The sequence below is a fragment of the Rhagoletis zephyria genome, unplaced genomic scaffold, assembly GCF_001687245.7.
Source record: "Rhagoletis zephyria isolate East Lansing unplaced genomic scaffold, Rhagoletis_zephyria_1.1 Rzeph_scaffold_00257, whole genome shotgun sequence".
Classification (NCBI taxonomy): domain Eukaryota; kingdom Metazoa; phylum Arthropoda; class Insecta; order Diptera; family Tephritidae; genus Rhagoletis; species Rhagoletis zephyria.
In genome coordinates, this window is record NW_016157341.1 from 187,505 (window position 1) to 208,879 (window position 21,375).

The window sequence follows — 21,375 nt, forward strand, 5'->3', positions numbered from 1 at the left end:
AAATAGAAAATTTTACAGAAAAATGTACATGCTAGGTGGCGCTGGGATTCATATACTCGGAATTTATATTGGTTGAGTTAGGAGAGAAACATTTTGAAAAAATGGGTAGGCCAGCCAATAATTTGTCGAGATATTTGAGGAAGTACTACTTGAATCTTGGTCCCTGGATATGCAGAATTTTTATATGTCACGTAAAATAGACTTTAAAGCTGTTGTAGACGAAAGACTTTTTTATGACGCTTTATTATTGTTCATTAAGATTGATAAAATACAAAATTGCGCCAATCGAGCAAAGAGCAATCAAGTGTGACGTGTGAATGAGGTGGTAAAGAAGAATTTCGAAAGAAGTAAATGGTGAAAATAGTGATGTACGGTATCTACTCATCAAATTATGACCGATAGATTTGCTTAATAAATATCTAATTTTCATTTCAAATTTTGGTTATTTGGTTTGATATTTTGCTGAAACTTTGCAGATTTTTTATAATTTTGCACAAAGAATGAAATTTGGATTAAAAATTATAAAACATCCGCAAAGTTACAACTAAATTTTCAAATTTTTAATCCGAGTTTGGAATTTTTTTTTTTGAATACGCAGTTTTATAGCCCATTAAATTCTGGTATAATAAAATGCAAGCTAGAGTTCTGAAAATCCGATTTAAAAGGTAAAAATATAAATGTAAATTTACGGGTTTTTACATTTTTTTAAAGCCAAATTTCATACTTTGTGCAAAATTCTGTAAAGTTGCAGCAAAATTTACTTCAAGACAATTATTGTCTTCAGTAACCTGTAGTAAAATTGAGCAAGCATTTTTTTCGTAGCATATTTTAACCCCTGAGCTCGTTCCGTAATGAGTATTTTTCACATTTACATACTTTGAAGTGGCCGCTGTGGTGTAGTGGTTAGGAGTGCGGGTTAGCATTCCGTTGTGTCTGGGTTCGAGCCCATGCTTTTCTAGCAATGATTGGCATGGTCCGAAAATTACCGTTAAATATCAAGATTTTTTGATCATTGCAAAAACGTTATTTCTTGATTTTTTTCAACCTGAATTTTTTCCATAATTTTTAAACGTTATAATGCGTTTTAATGATCGATTCAAATCTTTGTGATCTAAAAAATTAAATCTGAAAATAACGGTTATAGTAGGATTGAAAAAATAAAAATCCAAAAACAATGATTATTCGAGGTTAAATTACAGTTTGAATTGTAAAGATTATAACCGTTACGATCCCTATTATTTTGAGTTCTTGATCAGTTCATTAATTTTCAATTGTTTCTAATAGAGGAGTATACACTGTACTTTTTACTACACACATACACCTCTATGAGTTATAAATAAGTTTGTGAACTTTTCTTTTGACTTTGTGTAAATATAGTTTTGGAAATATATTTGTGTAAAAAAAAAACACAAAAAACCCTGCTTACACCAGCGCAATTCCTTTCCGCTAAATGCCTGTAAAGACGACAATAGAACTTTTAGCCACTTGTTGCTTTGTCAAATGAAAATTCGCTTTACCCCCACAAAAACATACATACAAGCACATCTATGCTAGCAGACGCACTTTTTACATACATTTTTTTAACACTTTGCTATGAATTTGTAATGCCAGCCACTTCAGCTATTTTCAATGCTACTCTCAACTTCGCCTAACAGCTTCCCCCACCACAATACACACACAATATTATCCTGTCGTCCATTTCGATTTCAATGCATCATTTCTACTTGAATGCCAATGATTTTACATTGCTGTTCGGCTATGTGCGTGCTTCAGTGTGTGAGCGCTTGGGGGAATTGGCTGCATGATATTGAGGCGTTCAAGTGTTGCCAATTGCAAACATACTCGTACCTCGACGATAGCTTGCCATTCCAGCATTTGTAGTTACGGCTCGCCTACGTTACATTCTTACTCTCCTCACCCTTTATAATCTCGTTCGCTCCGACTCTGCCCACTTTTGACCAACTCAAGTAGTTGGCTGTGGCGCTTTAACAGTGCTGTCCGTTTCATTATGTCCAACCACTTGACATAAGTACTTCACTTTCCGATTCGATTTACTGTCACGACAAATGAACTGACAACAACGGGCTTTATATGGGTTCAAATAAGCTGGCCTTTGGACTCCTCCGATTTGGTGCATGGAAAAGTGTGTTTGTATGTACTATACTTAATGCTGCATGCTGACCGTTTCACATGCATACATTTATGTGCTATACATACGGTGACCATTCGTCCTGTATTATAAGGGAAGCACATGTGTAGATGGTTTCTGAAGTTATAATAATTTTGCGTCAGCAATAGAGCAGCTGATTTTACTTTTGTCGAGAATTTCGCCTTTAAATAAAGGAAATGCGCACAGCTTGATGTTTTTTCTCGGGTACAATTACTTGTCCAATAAGCCGTGGTGTGGAGAGGCAATTTTCAAATTTTGTGAAGGGAGAATATATTCATTAGGTGAAACTACGGCAAACAAATTTTGCTGATTGTATGAGGGATTGCTTATTCAGCATGAGAAACTGCAAATAAGGAGGCTACCATGAGAATGTTGTAAAAGTAAAGAAGTTCTCAAAGATGGTGCTTGGCCGAAATCCGAGTCTGAAAATAATCCGTTGGATACCCAGGCCCGTCGGGAAGGGGGAAAAGGGGTGAATCCCCCCAGGCCCGGACTTTTTAAGGGGCCTGAAATATCAGTACCATAACTCGTTATTATTATTTTTACAATGTATTTCCTCCTTCGTTATAGCTTTTATTATAAATATATTCCGATTCGTGCTGATTGTTTCTGACTCTATACATTAAAGAAAATGATTACACGCTTTTAAATTAATACAATTTATCTTTAGGGGTCCGTGATTTTTTGTCCGGGCCCCCGAATTTTCTCTCTGTGGATACCACTCGTGCTTCAAAAGTAGTCGGATATTTTATCGTGTTTTACCGCGTAGGAATGTTTGTGGCAAATTTTGCGGATAAAAATCCCGAGAACAAAGTACAAAGTTATGGAAAAATATTCGACAAATGTGTGATGTTACAACTGAATATTTATGTGCTGCTTTCACAAAAGATGAAAGATGAAAAGATGAAAGCTGAATTCGGCATAGGGCCGATTGAAAAAGGTTTTAAAATCCTCTAGCTTTTGCGGAAAAAAAGCAAAATTTTTTTTTGTCCCGCATTCGGCAGCCATAAATATGGTCACCGTAGCTATACATATAAATTTGTATGAAGAAACATGTGAAGCGTGTTTGTTTAATTGATTTCCTCATCCCCTCCTCAGTTAAACGCTCATCCATCTCCGGAAGCTTGAGTGTTAGATTGCTTAGCTCAACCGTAGCGCCGTCGGAAGTGCGTGGATGGCTAATAACTCAGACAAATACAACTCGAAGTTTATTTAATGTGTGTATGTTCATAGTGAAAGGACGTGTAATGGGGCGTCTATATATTTATTACTTTTAAGCACACAAACTCCTGCATATGTACATAACTTTAAACGGCGGTTACGATATAATTGGTCCTCCAATTATATGTTGACTGCAATTCATTTGATTGTGCGTGGATTTGATTAGTACTTCTCTGTGTACACAAATATACGCTATTTGAAAGTTGCCGACAAGTAATGCAGCAAATATTTAGTTTACATTTACTGAACATTTAACTTTTTTTGTCTCTCTTGCACATTTCCCACCTGACGTATGTAGTGGAGGTCATCTCAATTCCAGTTCCTCTTCTACATCGACAGCATATCCATTGTTTCGTAACTTGCTGTATCGTTATTCTGTTATCTTAACCCTTATTCAGCGCTATAGGTCTCTCTGTATGAAAGTAAGTCACTTTGCCTTTGTCTACAAAGAAAATCTACTTAGGCGTATGAGTTTTGCGGGGATCCCAAATTTAAGGTATTTCACAGAGTATAATCGAAGATGTCTAGACTCTATAATACTAATAATAGATTGGTGTTTGTAGTGCTCAGAATGAAGAAAGAAGTCGGTTAAGCCATGACTTTATGTCCGTCGTCCGTACGTGTGCACGATAACTCAAACAAAAATTTAGATATATCAAAGAAATTTGGTACGCAAAAGCTACGAAATTTCCGTAAATTCTTGAAAACAATTTTGGCATAAAATAAAACAATTATGACATTTTTTGTATATGGGTGTGGCCCTGCCCACTTCTGTTAAAATGCTATATCTCACCAATCCCCACCACACTCGGTACGAACATCACTTACAGTCTGGCTAAGATATTTATTGAAAATCTTTGAAATCGGGTAGTACTCAACTAATGTACGCCCATCTCCAATAAAACAGTTCGTAATTCACGGAAACACGAAAACTGCGATAAATCTGTAACTACTAAAGCGATTTCACTCAAAACAGACATTTGCAATAATCTCAAAGCAAAAAATGAGATTAATATAACTTTTTGGAAAATGGGCGTGTCGCCGCCTACTTATGACCACAAGTACATATATATATAGCGACTCAAAAAAGTGGTTATGTGTTGATTTTAACTTTATGGAAAATTTATCAAAATTTCAATCTTCTTAATTTGAATCTTTTGAAAATTGTTGGGTATGCGGTGCGAGTGATTTGCAAGACTTTAAGAGCAGCTCATATCAGGCCGTAATTTTATGTCCCCGCCACACAGTGGTACTTGGTCCCCATTTCGTGCCCATAAACCCAAAAATAAAGTATCGATTTTAGGGTATTATTCTCTTTGGTTGGCTAAAATGATGTCTTAGCTAACAAAATATGTCCAAAGATGTAAAGCTAAAGATTAAAAGACACCACAAGCCTTAGGAGCGATCGATTTTAATTTTGTAAAATGTGTATAGAGTATAATTTAAAATTTTTTAATGTCTTCAACTTATTAGTATTTAATGAAATATTCAAGTGGATAATAAAAATAACAATAAACAATTAAAAAAAGTCATAAGTCTCTTTCTCCATATTTCACCAACAAAAAATTTATGTTTGCTTCAAGATAATTATATTTTAAATTATATTACTAAATATTGATTCCGACCGTTGCTTAAGACGCGATTTTTGACCATATAATATCGAAAGTTTTTCTGTAGATGAATTTTTTAAATTAATTTTTAGCAACCCAATTTCATGTAAGATATACTTAAACATGATTATGTTATAATTCAATAGCGTTTTTATATAAGAATTTTAAAAACAAATTATTTTAATTTCAGAATCGAAATTCTGGATCCCGTAAACTCTTAAATCATATAATAATAATGGGAATCCATTATTACTTTTAACATCAATTATTGTGTTTAAGATTTTAGGCGCCATTTTAAATCGGGTTATTTTTCCTTCAGATTCGAATTCAGCGACCTCAAAAGCACTTGTAAAACTGAATTCATGTGAATATACTCCTTTTTCTAAATTATGGGCACAAAATGGGTATCAAATATCACTGTGCGCCACCTTTCACCAATTATCAATTCTCCTACTTTCAATATTGCAAACACTTCCGATTGAAGGACCGCTGCCATTGAACCTAAAACCCAAGAGAGATACAACGCCTCTAAGCTCTGGAATGTTGAGTCCTTCCAATTTTCTCTACCGCGTAAGGGTTGTCATACTGGGGTTTATAGCAAGACCCTGCAAAGTGCACCGTTCATCTATCTGTTATATCAGTCGATTTCATAATTTCCTCTTCAATACAACACGGCAAGAAATATTTCTTGTCTGTTTTGTTTCCACGTATTGCTTAACTTAGCTCAACTAAATATGGCATATAAAATTTTACACTTTTGAGTTAATTTATTTTTCTCTCATTTAATCACATTTACACAGAAAACAAGGTAGCAAATTTTATTCAGCTTTAGCATCAGATATCTTACAGAGCGAAAAATAAAAAGTTTTGAAGTAAACGTGCACGCGTTTTTATGAATGGATGAGCACATTTTTTCACTTGAATAAAATTTATTTTAAGTAACACCAGCGGTAGTTTAACTAATTTTTGATGCTCGTCAGTAATTATTTTTCTAACAGAAAAAATAAACAATGTATAGTCTTTACAAATCGTCAGCTGTTGCTTTCGCTCCCGGTATCTCTGCCACATCGATAGTTTCCGCTTTATCCAAAGATCGTTTATGCCCCTCGGCTTTGTTAACTTCTTCTGCACCATTTTCCGCCGTTTCCGATGCTCTATCCGCTGACTCCGGCACATTATCTTTGGCATCGTCCTCAGCAGTAGCAGTAGAGGAGCTACTGGCTTTTCCGCCGCCACACGAAAAATATGCGTTGATTTGACGTTGTAACGCTTCCTTATTCACGCCCGTCTCCAATATTTGTCTGTGTATCATGTGACTATAACGTTTTTCGAAACTACGTTGATGTGGTAAAATATTAGGAACAGTTGAGCGCCGCTTTTCGGGACTCGAGGACGAACTGCTCACCTCACCTTCCATGCTGACGTCCGACATGATTTTTGTGAAATTAATTTATGTAATTAAGTTGTAGCCTTAACAAAAGTTATTTTTAGATTTTATTACTTATTGATCTCAATCGCGTATATAGTATTTTTTTTCTTCGCTTTTCGCTACTAAAATTGATGTTAAGATTTTTGCTGCACTTAGCAATTTTGCGTCGCTTTTATTTTGTGTCGTCTGTTCGAAGGCACCGCAAATACTCGAATAAAACTTAATTTTCTGAAAACAACACATTTTGCTCCGCATTGAGCGCCACTAAAACAACAATCACATTGTCGTCCTTCTCCTATACCCTATACCCCAATGCAGCAGAAAGTCAACCACTTTTGTTGCGCATTTTGGACATGACATTTGAGGGAATTATTAAGCCGCATAATGCAATAGGCTCGACAAAACTACATACATATGAATCCGTACATTAGTGTGGTCCAAAAAAAAAAAGGAAAGTCGGATTTTTAATGCTCTCACCGTCTAGGATTGGTTTACATCGAAAAAAGTATACCCCATTTTTTTTTATTTTGAAATCAAAAAATATTTAGAGGTCGCTCGAATCGCTCAGAGATTTCCATGTATTTTATATGGGAAAAAACTTTTCGTAGAAATGGTATAGGAATCCTGAAAATCAATCTTTTTTGATCAAAAAACTCAGATTCTCTTCTGTAGAGTTTCAATAATAATACTAGTTGGGTTTATATAACCATTTAATATTTACGATTTTCTTATGCTGTCCCCTTGCATTTTTCGCGGTTTTGGAGGGTTTTCAACGGACCTATTTATAAATTATAGTTACTATGAAAGAATTTTTAAATAAATAATTGAGTATTATTATTGTGAGTTTCCTGCAGAGAAACAGAGTTTTCCGATCGAAAAATATTGATTTTTCAGAATTCTATAGCATTTCTACGAAAAGTCCTAGGGGGTGAAAGCATAAAAATTTCGACCTTACTTTTTTTAAATGCATTTTTCGACCAACCTAATGTACATATATATGTACAAATATATATATATGCGTATGTATGTATTACCAGCCCAACAAAACAACAAACTACTTTCTGATGAGCCACAATACAAAAGACGAACTACCAATCATTGATGACGAAGTTGGTGACTTTAGAAAGCACGAAAGCGAAAAAAAGCATTATGACAATGGTAATTTCATACTCATACCAAAAACTCTGCATACGACTCAGATTTAAATTACCGCTGTATATTAATATCACAATTCATAGGCTTGTAAGCCTAAATATGTGAATACGTATGTGTAGAAAGAAATTGTATGGGTATTTATTGTGTCGTCTAGTGTCTGCATAGATCGAAAGGTCACCCAACTTTTGTGTTTAAATAATGTAAAAAACCAAACACAAGTACCCACGCAACAACCGCTGAGAGCTACTCTAGGTGGCAAGTCTCAGGCTTTATCACGAAAAAAAAATTATTTATGTGGAAGATTTATTTTCAAGAGCTAAATATGGAACCCAATTTTTGGTTACACTGGTAGAAAAAAAATATATAAGCATAAACTTGGCAACCCATTTATGAAAAAAATAATATTATTTATAAGTAAATAGGGGTCTTGAAGTCTTTCAAAGCCCTTGCACGTTGCACGGATTGCTTGGTAAAAACCGGTTTTCCTTTGGGACAGCTTTAGAAACCGTGCAATCCGTGCACCATGCAAGGGCTTTGCAAAAGTTCGAGAATACCCCTAACGACATGCTTAGCTCAAACCTTTCTGCTACTATTTTTACATAAAAATTTAAAAGTCGTTAGAAAATTTTTATAATTAAAATTTTTTATATGAAAAATTTAGATTTAAAAATCGTAGATATAATAAAAAGTCAGACGTTCGCAAAAGCAAAAAAAAAAAAACATCCAAAAAATTATTTAAATTTTGGTTTGTTTGTTTTTTTTTTGTATACTGAATAATTCATATAAGCGCTTCATTAAATAGATGGCATAACTTTCTTTCATAATATTTTTCTGCAAGTATTAGCTAAGCTCTTCAAAACGCAAAAAAAGTGCTGATTTTTTAGTTTCATATAGAGATCCATTTGTAAATGTCTATTCAAAAATATCAATTTTAGAATTTCAAATTTGCTTGCTAAAATATTTCTTCCATTAAATTTTTTTTAATAATTTCATGAAAGTCTTAAAAAAACAACTAGGAATTTTTTAAACTATACGTTATAGACTATAACAAAAAATTTATGAAAAGATATCGTTTGAAATCGTATGCATTTATAATAAACATATGGCAATCCTACTCAAATCAGTTTAAAAAATATTTGTATCCTCATACTTTTTGGTTTGTTGGCAGTTCTTATTCACGAAATGACTAACAGCTTCAAACTTTCTTCTCATACAAATACTTGAACTCGTGTAAAGAATCTATACTTATGCAGATTTACACATACATATATGTATGTACGTACATATTAACATACATAGACATAAGGACACGCGTCAATATGTCGCTGTGTTTTGGCCTTTCACCCTTCCATCCAATTAAGCGGAAAAAAATCGACAATCAACAAGCGCGCGCGCGCTGCCACCGAGGCACATTGTCGACAGTGAAGTTGAATAATTTTGTTTTGTATAACCACAAAACTGGCAACAACAACAAAATTCAAATACAATTACAAGAAGCGCATTTGTCAGTTGTGACAGTGAATTTATTGGCAGCTGCTTTTTTTTTGCTTATTTAAAACACTATTGTGCTTTGTTTCATTTATTTTTTGCTGTTTTGTTTGTTTGTGTTGCCTACCTCAAGGCGCTGTGCCACAACTTTGCATGCCAATTATTTATAACATTTTGACAGCTTTCGAAATTTAATAACAACGCTAAGAGTGGCAAAGCGCGTGACCTATTCATATGATAACCTACTTACATATGTACATACATAGAGGCAGATGTACGTACATATACATACATATGTGTATATACAGAGTATTGCTCATATATAAGTACCTTTGTATTTACATATGTATATCACATAAACGAATATATGTATATATATACTGATATTTCGAAATAGCAAAGTAGGCACCTACATATGTACCTTTCAAGAACAAGTATGTATGTATATTAGCGTGGCCCAAAAACAGTAAAGTCGGTACTTTAATGCCGGCACCGTCCAGGATTGTTCTAAACCGAAAAAATATACCCCTATTTCCATGTATTTTATATGGGCGAAAAATACTTTTCGTAGAAATGGTAAAAATTCTTGAAAATCAATATTTTTCGATCGGAAAACTCTGGTTTTCTTCAGGAAGCTTCCAATATTAATATGTTACAATGAAAAAATGGTTAAAGGAACAATTGAGTATTATTATTGGGAATCTCCTGAAGACCAACAGAGAGCAGAAACAGACAGAAAATTTTAAATTTATAAGAATTCTACACCATTTCTGCGAAAAGTTGTTTTCCCCATATAAAAAACATAGAAAACTTTGTGCGCTTTGAGCACTCCCTAAATTTTATATCTCAAAACAAAAAATAGAGGTCTATTTTTTCGGTATACAACAATCCTGGTGGGTGACGGCATTAAAGTTCCGACATAACTTTTTCACATGCATTTTTGGACCACCCTAATGTACATAAATAAATAAATAACCTTGTGGCTGATTTTCTTTTGTTTCCTAGATTCATATACACATATACATATGTACATATTTGTATGGCTGTGTACACATTTGCATCGCCCTTTATGTCCCCTGCCATATTGTGGTTACGTATACGCCCTGAAGTGCAATTGTTCGAATAACTACTACAAAACACTAGATTTTCAAATTTTTATAAAATACTTGTAGACAAGTAAATAAAATTAAGAATGTCTGAAGTCGAAAAAAAATCTTGGTCGAACGCAGGGGTCGCCTTTTAAGATTTTTCGTCATATCTTCGGCATTTAACGTCGGATCTAAAAGTTTAATACACATATCTATGTTCATTCATATCCATATTTAAGAAAACTTATTTTTTTTTCAACACTGATTTTGCTTCCAGGCACTCGCTAAGTTATCTGGTCATAGTTTAATGTTCTCTGAAGAGCCGTGCAATTGTTAGCCAGCCCAATTTTATCCAATCTAAGCTCGGTTGGCCAATGGACATAGGCTAGGAAATCTTTATTTAGTTTGAATAGAACGACAATTAAGATCAACCTTTCGCCGCCGAGAGAGAATAGATTTTGATCATGCGTTATGTGGAATAAAATGCGGAACACAATCTAGGAAAAAAAATCTAAAAAATCAACAATAATTTTTAACGACTTGTATCTTACACTTTATTGCACTTAAATTGCATGGGCTACAAAACTGCATACTAGAAAATCTTATACACATTTTGAATAAAAAGTTTGAAATTTTGATGAATATTTTTTGAAGTGTGATTAGTGTTTGTGAACTTTGTGAATGCTTTGAAACTTTTATTTATATGGTTTCTGTTATAGATCGAACCATGATAAAAACATAACAAGGTGAAACAATTGAGGGGCAGTCTGACATTTGCCTGCAATATAATTTAAAAATTCTAAACTCAAACTCACACACATTCTCATTTTCAATCTCAAACAACAACAATGGTGAACAATTTCAAATTTTTTATTCCAGAAAAAAAAATCATGGCCGACGAATTGAATGAATTTGCCTTGTAATGTTTTGCAAAAATTATTTATTGCGGATGCCGGTCGAATACCCATCCGGTAAGAATGTTTGTTCGGAAAAAATGTCTGCTTAAGGCGGCAAGCACCTATAAATGGGCGTGGAAATTTTAGGGCCAAAGTTAAAATATTTAAATAGATTTTATTGTGGATTATGGTAGAAAAGCTATTCACTCACAACGTTTGTTCCGCAACCTTTTTTAGAAGAGAATAAAGTATTATTCAGAAAGTGCCCTAAAACCACAGCTTTATTTGTATGGAGAATTTTGATTATGCTCCATATTACCGAAGTGTTTGTCGCCTTTTCTTGGGACATTCGACTTTTAAAATCTGGTTCGGCTACGATTTAGGGGTCGGCAAAACGTTTTGGAAAATCGGGGGTTTTCAATTTTTACCGTTTTCGGCCTACACACCCCCTAAAAATTAACGATATATGTATCTAAATTTCATATAATTCTCAAACAGAACCATAATCATTAAAAAAGTTCGTATACATTTGTTTATATATTTGCAAAATATATCTGAATTTCAGACATCTTATCAAGGTCCTTCCATATAAACATTTTCATCTCATAACAGAGTGTTTAGTAAAATAAAATAGAAAGGATCATTCTTTCAAATGAGCGTGGTTTTGAATGTATACGACAACTTTGAAAAATCTAAAAAAATACACCTTACTAGATATGTATACATTAGACTGGGTCGCGAAAATAAGTTTGCTAGTTTGTAAGCTTACTATGAGAGGATTTTAGGGTCATACAAATTTTCATCCTTGGCGTGAGCTAAAAACAGCTAAAATCGAGTTTTCCTCATAACTCTTTTATTTATTGCTCTAAGGGCCATTTCTAGACTGCCTGTTAAAGATAATCGGTGCTTTGACTGACTGTCAAATTTGTCGCTCACATGCAGCACCACATAAATCCACATTTCAAACTTCGTACAAAAATTCACAAACTTTAACAATCGTACCTAAAAATTTTTAACTTATTATTCAAAATTAAAAAAAAATAGGTATGCAGTTTTATAGCAATTTACATTTTAGTACCTGAAGCAAGCCTCAGGGCACTAGAAAATCGCGTTGATCGCGGCGTTGTGCATGGAAAAAATGCCTAGCACCGTCAGCAAAAAAACAAAAATTATAGAAATAAGTGCGATTTTCTAGCGTCTTGAAATTTACACTTTAACCTACTAAAATTTAATCGGCTATAAAACAGCATACTTTATAATTTTCTAAAAATTCTGAAAAAAAAGTTGGATGCACTTGTTAAAGTTTGTTCAATTTTTGAACGAAGTTTGATGTATGGATTTATGTGTTGTCGGTTATGTAATATCCTAGACTTCTATAAAAAAAATCTTCTTCTTCTTCTTAATTGGCGCTGTAACCGCCTAAGCGATTTTGGCCGAGTCCAAAACAGCACGCCAGTCATTTCTCTTCTGTGCTAACTGACGCCAATTGGAAATGCCAAGTGAAGCCAAGTCCTTCTCCACCTGGTCTTTCCAACGCAGAGGAGGCCTTCCTCTTCCTCTGTTACCAGCATCGCGGCCCGCGTTGAATATTTTCAGAGCAGGAGCGTTTCTGTCCATTCGAACGACATGGCCAAGCCAGCGGAGCCGCTGAATTTTAATTCGCTGCACTATGTCTATATCGTTGTAAAGCTCATACAGCTCATCGTTAAATCGTCTGCGATATTCGCCATCACCAACGCGTAAAGGTCCGTAAATCTTTCGCAGAATCTTTCTCTCGAAAACTCCAAGAGCCGCCTCATCAGATGCTTTCATTGTCCATGCTTCCGCGCCATACACCAGCACAGGCATGATGAGTGACTTATAGAGTGTGATCTTTGTACGACGAGAGAGGACTTTACTTCTCAATTGCCTACTCAGCCCAAAGTAGCACTTGTTGGCAAGAGTGATTCTCCGTTGGATTTCAAGGCTGACATTATTATTGGTGTTAATGCTGGTTCCCAAATAAACGAAGTCGTCTACTTTTTCAAACTTGTAACTGTCAACAGTGACGTGGGTGCCAAGACGCGTATGCTCTGACTGTTTGTGGGCTGACAGGAGATACTTCGTTTTGTCCTCGTTCACCACCAGACCCATTCGCTTTGCTTCTCTATCCAATCCCGAGAAGGCAGAACAGACGTAGCCCTTGTTTTTACCGATAATATCGATGTCGTCGGCATACGCCAGCAATTGTACGCTCTTATAAAGTATTGTGCCTGAGCGGTTCAGTTCTGCGGCTCTTATTATCTTCTCCAACATAAGATTAAAGAAATCACACGAAAGGGAGTCCCCTTGTCTGAAACCTCGTTTGGTATCAAACGGCTCGGAGAGGTCCTTCCCTATTCTGACGGAGCTGGTGGTATTGCTCAACGTCATTTTACACAGCCGTATTAGTTTCGCGGGGATACCAAATTCAGACATCGCGGCATAAAGGCAACTTCTCTTCGTGCTGTCGAAAGCGGCTTTGAAATCGACAAATAGATGGTGTGTGTCGATCCTATTCTCGCGGGTCTTTTCCAAGATTTGGCGTATTGTGAATACCTGATCTATGGTGGATTTTCCAGGCCTAAAGCCACACTGATAAGGTCCAATCAGCTCGTTGACGGTGGGCTTCAGTCTTTCGCACAATACGCTCGATAAGACCTTGTAACCTATGCTTAGAAGGCTAATTCCGCGGTAGTTGGCGCGTATGGCGGGGTCGCCTTTCTTGTGGATTGGGCAGAGCACACTTAAATTCCAGTCGTCGGGCATGCGTTCATCTGACCATATTCTGCATACGAGCTGATGCATGCACCTCATCAGCTCCTCGCCGCCGTACTTGAATAGCTCGGCTGGCAGGCCGTCAGCTCCAGCAGCTTTGTTGTTTTTCAGCCGCGTAATCGCTATTCGTACCTCGTCATAGTCAGGCGGTGGGACAGCTACTCCATCATCATCGACTGGGGACTCGGGTTCGTCTTCTTCACTACTTTCAGCGCTGCTACCATTCAGTAGGTTTATAAAAAAAATATAAACATTAAATAAACTAAGAAAAATAGCCAAAACTGGTCAAAATGTCACCTAACTTAACCATCTGACCACAAGGCTACATGCACATGTACATATACGTGGCGGTCAAAAATGGATGAATGGTGTTTCGTTTCTAATATTTACAATATTTTTCAAGCTAAATTTTTTTTGATATTTCTTTATAAAAACATGGTTCATGCTTTAACAAAAACTATATAAATCACACTTTAAAACTTTAGAATTTAGAAAAATTCCCCAAATTTTTATCTAAATTTCGAGCTTTGTAACCAGAACTTTTAGAAATTTTTTGGGTATGCAGTTAACAAGCTTATAAAATTTTAGTAAAAACTCGCATTGATTTTTAATATACATTTTTTTTTGACAGCGTTTTGCACTTTTTCCATATAAACATGAATTTCTTATGGAAGAATATGCGCAAGACTGTTTGCAAAAAAAAAAATATAAAAAAAAGTCAACGCCAGTTTTCCTAAATTTCGCTATTTATATGAAAAACCCCGTAAAAGCCGTCAGCAAAAGAAAATATTAAAAATCAATGCGATTTTTTAGCCGTTCAAAACTTCACTTATTTTACTAGAAATTTATAAGCTTGTTAACTGCATACCCAAAATATAGATGCGTGGGGCAGACATGGTACAAAACTGAGAAATGTCCGTTAATTTAGAGGGTATACAAATGCAGCTGGCAAGACCTTATTTATAGCCACCTAGATACTAAAAAAGCAAAAATCGCGTTTTCTTTCTGCGAGTAGCACTACTCAATACTCTCGAGAACTGAGTCTAAAGCTGATTCTAATGCTGATTTAAGGCCAACAAGCCATAGAAATTGCGATTCTAGTGTGCAGCTCAAACAGTTAAGCGTCTTTGAGAGACACAATGGAAAACTGAAACTCCTTAGGCATATACATATGTTAGACCTTGCCTGCATAAGGTATGAAAGTAATACTGACCATCTTCCAAGTTTTCGGAAAGTATTCCGTGACTAGGCAGTTCGCATAGATAGATAGAGTTTAGTCAGTATGTAGTAAAGATATGCATGTACTTATGTATGTATAATACACATAAGAAAGCACAATAGTTGCTTTCGATCGTCTGCCTTTCGACCTTTAAATCAGTACTGCGCAGCAATTATGAAGACACTAAAGGCCCGTTTACATACAACTTTGGCGTTGCGTTGGCGTTGGCGTCGCTTCGACAGCTGACTATGAATACATGCATTTATATGAAAGTCTCCACATAACCAAAGTTGGGCAACGCCAACGCCAACACAACGCAGAAAGATGACCAACTCTCAACTTTTCGCGCGCGTCATTCGTCAGCTGTTCCAAATAATCAAAATTATGTGATTCAATTTTCATTTTTAATCAAATGCGGGCAAGAAATATATTTTTTAAAGCAATTATTGATGTAAAATTTTGGTTTTTGGTGCCGCTAGTATGTTAATTTAGTGACCAAAGTATTCTCTGCTAAGCGTCCATTGTAGCAAGCGCGGGCGTTACTCGCGCTGCTGTCAAAGCGACGCCAGCGCCGACGCAACGCCAAAGTTGTATGTGGACGGGCCTTAAAAGATTTTAATTCACTTTTGACATGATACCAATCACTCAAGCGAGCAATCGCAACAAAAAAGTGACGAAACAATAGTAAACAAATGTGCAATAAGAATTAACTAAACAAATGTATAGACTGAGAGGGATGTATAAGTGTGTAAATATATTTATTTATTTATTAATAAGTCTTAGTTTGTACATAAGTAAAACTCATATCTAAATGCATACATTCATACATTCGTACATACATAAATATATACGTTCATGCATGGCAATCTGTGGCAATAAATACCAGTAGTGTGGGCGGTTCTACAGGTTCATGGTCGTTCACATTTATGACAGTAGCACTATGACAAACAATTGTGTTCTGCTGAAGTCATCGTGCGGTGTGCTGGAGAACATTTTAGCAATTGCATTTAAAAGTATAAATAAACGACACTTTTAAACTTTTGTCATTCTTTGTTAACTTAATTCAGATTTTTTTTTCTTCTCTTCGTTTTCTTTCATTTGGAAAGTATTATATTTTCGACTAAATATTTACAGTGGCGTATTTGGCTTCGACTAAATATTTGCTTGGTATTTAGTCATTAGCGCACAAGAAGTTTGACAAAATGTCCTTGCAGAATGAAAATAAATAGGAACGTATGTCAATTTGAGCCTGGCAAGTCTTTCGCTAGCATGCAATGCATGTATGTACATGTGTCTTACAAATGCTCATGTATACAATAAAAAGTCAGTGCCGGTCATGGAAATCGATAGTTCATACGACGTACACGTACTCGTATCTATTTTTCATGCAAATCTCATACATAAGTACCAGGGTTGTTGCGAATATTCGCATTAGCATTCGCAACCGCGGAGCTTCCGCAATGCGGAGCTTTTGCGAATGTGAATGTTGTGCAAGTGCAGCGATAAAACGTATATCTAGCAAACAATATGACAAATTGTAGCCAATGTTTTTTGTCCGTGGAGATGCGACGTTAGGTCATGTTACCCGGGCGCCGCACATCGGAGTATTAGTGTAACCAAACTGGTCAAATGATATACTTATCAACTTTGATAGAAGTGTAAACATATTAGGGGTCTTCATCAAAAGTGATAAACTCTTGATAAACTTGATAAAGTGATAAATTTATCATTTTGATAAATGAACTATCAAACTTTGTATGGAAATGTATTTAACCAAAGTTTATCACTTTATCAAACGACTTTGGTGGATAAATGTATAAATTTCAGCAAAATTCAACCCTTACAGGTTGCCAGGTAGTCGCTTTTGCTACGAACATATAAAAGCAAATGAACACAATGGACGAGGTAAGAATGAATTATTAAGGTGCGTTCATAAAAAAATGCGGATAAACTGATAAATTTAAGCAATTTATCCTTTTATCACTTTAGATGAATACCCCTATTATTTCCCGAGCTATCAGTGGGCAGTCAGACAAGTTCCCACTTCTACTTGACCATTGTCATACGTCAAAGAGAACATAGTCCTTTTAATAATGTTTTTTATACCTTTCATGAGCATGAAATGGTATTATAACTTTGGTCCGATGTGTTATTTTTATAATGTATTAATCATTTGTCGGAACCGGAAGAATCGGACCACTATAACATATAGCTCCCATACAACTGATTGTTCAGATATGAGATTTTTCGTTATAACTTCTCCATTTATGCAGCTGGGAACATGGCATTCCGCAATATTTCCATTCATTATCAAAAACATGCTTACAGTTAAAATGGCGAAGATCGGGTCGCTATAACCTATAGCCTCCATACAACCGATTGTTCAGACATAAGATTTTTCGTTATAACTCCTCCATTTATGTAGCTAGACACATGAAATTTTGCACTGTTGTCACTTATTATCAAAAGAATACTTTTAGTGAAAATGGCGAAGATCGGGTCGCTACAACCTATATCCACCATACAACTGATTGTTCCGATATGAGATTTTTTGCCATAACTTCTTCATTTATACAGCTAGAAACATCAAAATTCGCACCGTTTTCACTCATTACTAACAGAATACTTACAGTGAAAATAACAAAGATCGGGTCACTATAACATATATCTCCCATACAACTGATTGTTCAGTTATGAGAATTTTAGTTATAACTCCTCCATTTATGCACCTAGGAACATGAAATTTTGCAATACTTCCACCCATTAACAACAGAATATACAGTGCAAATAACAAAGATCGGGTCACTTTTACATATAGCTCCCATACAACTGATTGTTCAGATATGCGATTTTTTGTTATAACTACTCCATCTATGTAGCTCGAAACATGAAATTTCGCCCTATTTTCACTCACTATCAACAGAAAGTTTACAATAAAATTAACAAAGATCGGGTCACTATAACCTGTTTATTGCCCCCATACAACTGATTGTTCAGATATGGGGTTATACTGTAAAACTCCTTTATTTGGGCAGCTAAAACCGATAAATTTCGTAAGCTATTTTTTAAATAATAATACAAAGTCTACTGAGAAAATCGTCAAAATCTATGCTGTATAATCATAATCTCTTATACCACTGATTGTTCAGATACCAGTTTTTGCGATATATGTATCTTCTTTATGTAGGAAGCTAAACCCATTAAATTGTGTTACCGGTTTACGTACCGATCACACAGTAGTGAAAATCACTTAGATTGGTGCTATATAAGGTATATCTTCCATACCTCTGACTGTTCAGATATGATTTTTTATATATGTATCTCCTCTATCTATGCCTGCTGTCATATATGTAATACTCCTATATTGGCAGCAGGGTTGCCACTGGAAAAAAATAAAACTTACCATCCAATTGAAAAAAATCTACCATATCTGGAAAAAATCTACCAATATCATTTTAGTTATTTCAATAAAAAACTTACAGTTTTCTAATAAGGAACATTTTATTTAACTACGCTGTTTGAGATCATATAAGTTTTGTTTCATAAAGAATGCAGATATTCGGTTTTCGATCAATACAAACTTAAAGCTTAACAATTTATACATGTATGTAAAAAAAAGGAAGTGTGTGTAAAATTAACATTTTGAAAATTTACAAGAAATACGTATCAAAATACATGTACCTACATATGTGTGATTATTCACATTACCCAAGGCACATACAATTTTTTGGAAATATGCTTTTTTTTCAAAATATTCCGTTTGTTTATATCTTGAAAATGCAATTGTGAACGTTGTTTCCAGAAACCCGCGATAAAGCATTCAATATAAAAGCTTGAAAAATTGTTTGATTCACTTAAAAACAAATTCATAATTAAGGGCCTTTGGTAACTTTAACTAAAGTATGTACGTATGCACTTATGTATGTATTTACTTGAATGCTTCATTTGCACACCACACATAGTGTGGTTCGATTTTTTCAGCAATCAATTCTTTTGATAGCATTATTGTATCAACAGTACTTGGTTTCTAATCCTAGTTTTTATGAGGTTTAAGTCGGAAAACTTCCTTTTTGCAGCAGCAGAACTATGTGGTAGTGACAAAATATTAAATACGAAACTCGTGAGATTTTTAAAACATTGTTCTCCCAACCCATTTTTTTGCAATGAGACTTTTTCCCAAAAATCTATAATATCCATATCAGGCTGAAGGCCGATGTTGCTTAGCCTCAACATTTTCCATTCTGTATTAACATCTTCCGAGTTTCCTTCAACCAAATACGGAAATGTTGAAAGTAAAGGCAACAACGAAAGTTCATCATTTGAAATAACTTCAGTTGGAGTTATTATAGACAGATATTGCAAATCTTTTCTGGAAAAATCAAATCGCTTTTTACATTGAACAATAACCTCAACATAAAACTTTAAAATATATTCTTTAACTTCAATCACTTCGGATTGACAAAGACCGGACTCTTTCAGAAAGGTTTCTGTATTATTACCAATAAAGATTTGATCTATATTCAAAAACATGTCCTGCTGCGCCTTGGTTATGTTTTCAAAAGTAATTCTTTCGTCGTTATAGTTATTTAGTTTTTCAAAATCTAAATCTACATCTAAGTTTTTTACAACACTGTTTTTCATAAAATCAGATAAAATAAGTTTAATGGTCATATTCACTCTTGAATAAAGGTAAGGTAGACGAATTTTTTCTGATTGGAAATCTTTGTTTAAATCATTAATTATTTTAAGAACATATGAAAAGAATAAGAAGTAAACCCTTAAAGAGGGATTCCCCATTTTTTTCGCCAATTTAGCCGCATTAATTCCATTCACTTCAATTACGTTGGAAATAAAATATAATTGCAAGGCATCCCATTGCTCAATAATTCGGTTAATCACTCCTTCTAATGCAAGCCATCGCATGGTTGAGACGCCTAATATTTTGTGCGGCTCAACCTGACAATATTCTTGAAATTCTTTGAAATCGTATATTCGTTTGGCACTATGCGCAAAGAAAGTATAAATGCTTCGACATAATTTGTCTATTTCAATTGGTAGCTTTTTGCATGTATAGGCAGAACACAGATGCAAAGAATGACACGAGCATTTTATGAAAAATATATCCCCATCTTTCATAAATTTCGCCTTTAGGCCACCCAGTTCCCCTGCCATAACATTAGCTCCGTCAGTTGCTAGCCCTATTACATTCTTTAATGGGATGTTAGTTGTGAAAAAAAATCATTGATGTAATTATACAACGAATCGGCATCCGTTTTAGAAACTTCGATGAGACTTAGAAACCTGTCTCGTACTTTATGAGCTAACTTGTCATAATATCTCACAACAATAACTAGCGATTTTTTACTGCTGACGTCCGTCGTTTCGTCGATGATACAAGAAAATTTTGTTGTTTGAAGAACGGACACTATGTTTTCTTTTGCCTTAGCTCCCAAGACATCAGTCAACATCAAGGTACATTGAACAGGTAGTATCAGTAGAGCAGCTGATTAGATTTATTTTCAAATTATTTGGTCTCGAAAATGTCAAATATTTTTAATTTTTTCTCACAAAAATTCTGAATTGTTAAAATCCATTTGCATGTGAAACCTTTTCCCATACAAAACAAGCGATTGAATAGCAGCTTTTGGAACGTTCGCCCAACTCGGCAGCACGACCGCTGATTACTGGGCCTTGCAAAGGATGGATCAATGCTTCGAGAAGCAAACAAATTTACTAGGAAAGAAAGTTGCATCAATTTTTATTTTTTCCAATTTCAATTTTTTATTTTTTATAATTTTTTGTATTTCACATGGCACGCTTTGATTTAGAAGAAAAAATTCAGAACAGTTTTTGACACTTTCGATACCAGAAGCAACAACAAAATACACGCAAATGTTGTTTTTGCTCTACTGATACTACCTGTTTAATGTGCCTTGGTCAACATCTTTGATTTTGTTCTGCCGCATTTAAGAGCCGCTGCTATTTTAGAATCCGGACAGCACTGACTTAGCAATTGAGGCAAAAAGTCCATTAACAAAAAAGATAAATTGTGCTGTATGCAAAACATAGTCAGATTTAGTTCGGCATGGTAAACTTTCTTTTTAAAGCTGGCCTGATCCGTTTTTAAACATGGTTTAATTTGTATTTGATTTTTTTTCTTCGCAACATTTCGCAAATGCTTTTTTAAAGAAGCTTACCAAATTAGTATCGCAAGCGATACAATAGCACTCTCCATTTTTGTTCCTAAGCCAAGAAAATTTGGCCAGCCACTCCGTCCGAAACTTCCTCCTGGTCTCAGGCTTC

At 34.9% G+C, this 21,375-nt stretch overlaps 2 protein-coding genes across 7 annotated transcripts in view; one reads left to right on the forward strand and one right to left on the reverse strand.

Annotated features, from left to right (window-relative positions):
• Window positions 1-21,375, forward strand: part of Vmat (Vesicular monoamine transporter) — a 76,069-nt gene that overhangs the window by 37,861 nt on the left and 16,833 nt on the right. The window lies entirely within an intron of this gene.
• Window positions 5,925-6,802, reverse strand: LOC108358454 (uncharacterized). Its single transcript, XM_017609811.1, has one exon. The coding sequence runs from the start codon at window positions 6,431-6,433 to the stop codon at window positions 6,023-6,025; it is 411 nt and encodes a 136-aa protein (XP_017465300.1). The 5' UTR covers window positions 6,434-6,802; the 3' UTR covers window positions 5,925-6,022.

Bases quoted from the DNA above. Each gene is read 5' to 3' on its own strand.
- LOC108358454 (XM_017609811.1), bottom strand. From the start codon at position 6,433: ATGTCGGACGTCAGCATGGAAGGTGAGGTGAGCAGTTCGTCCTCGAGT.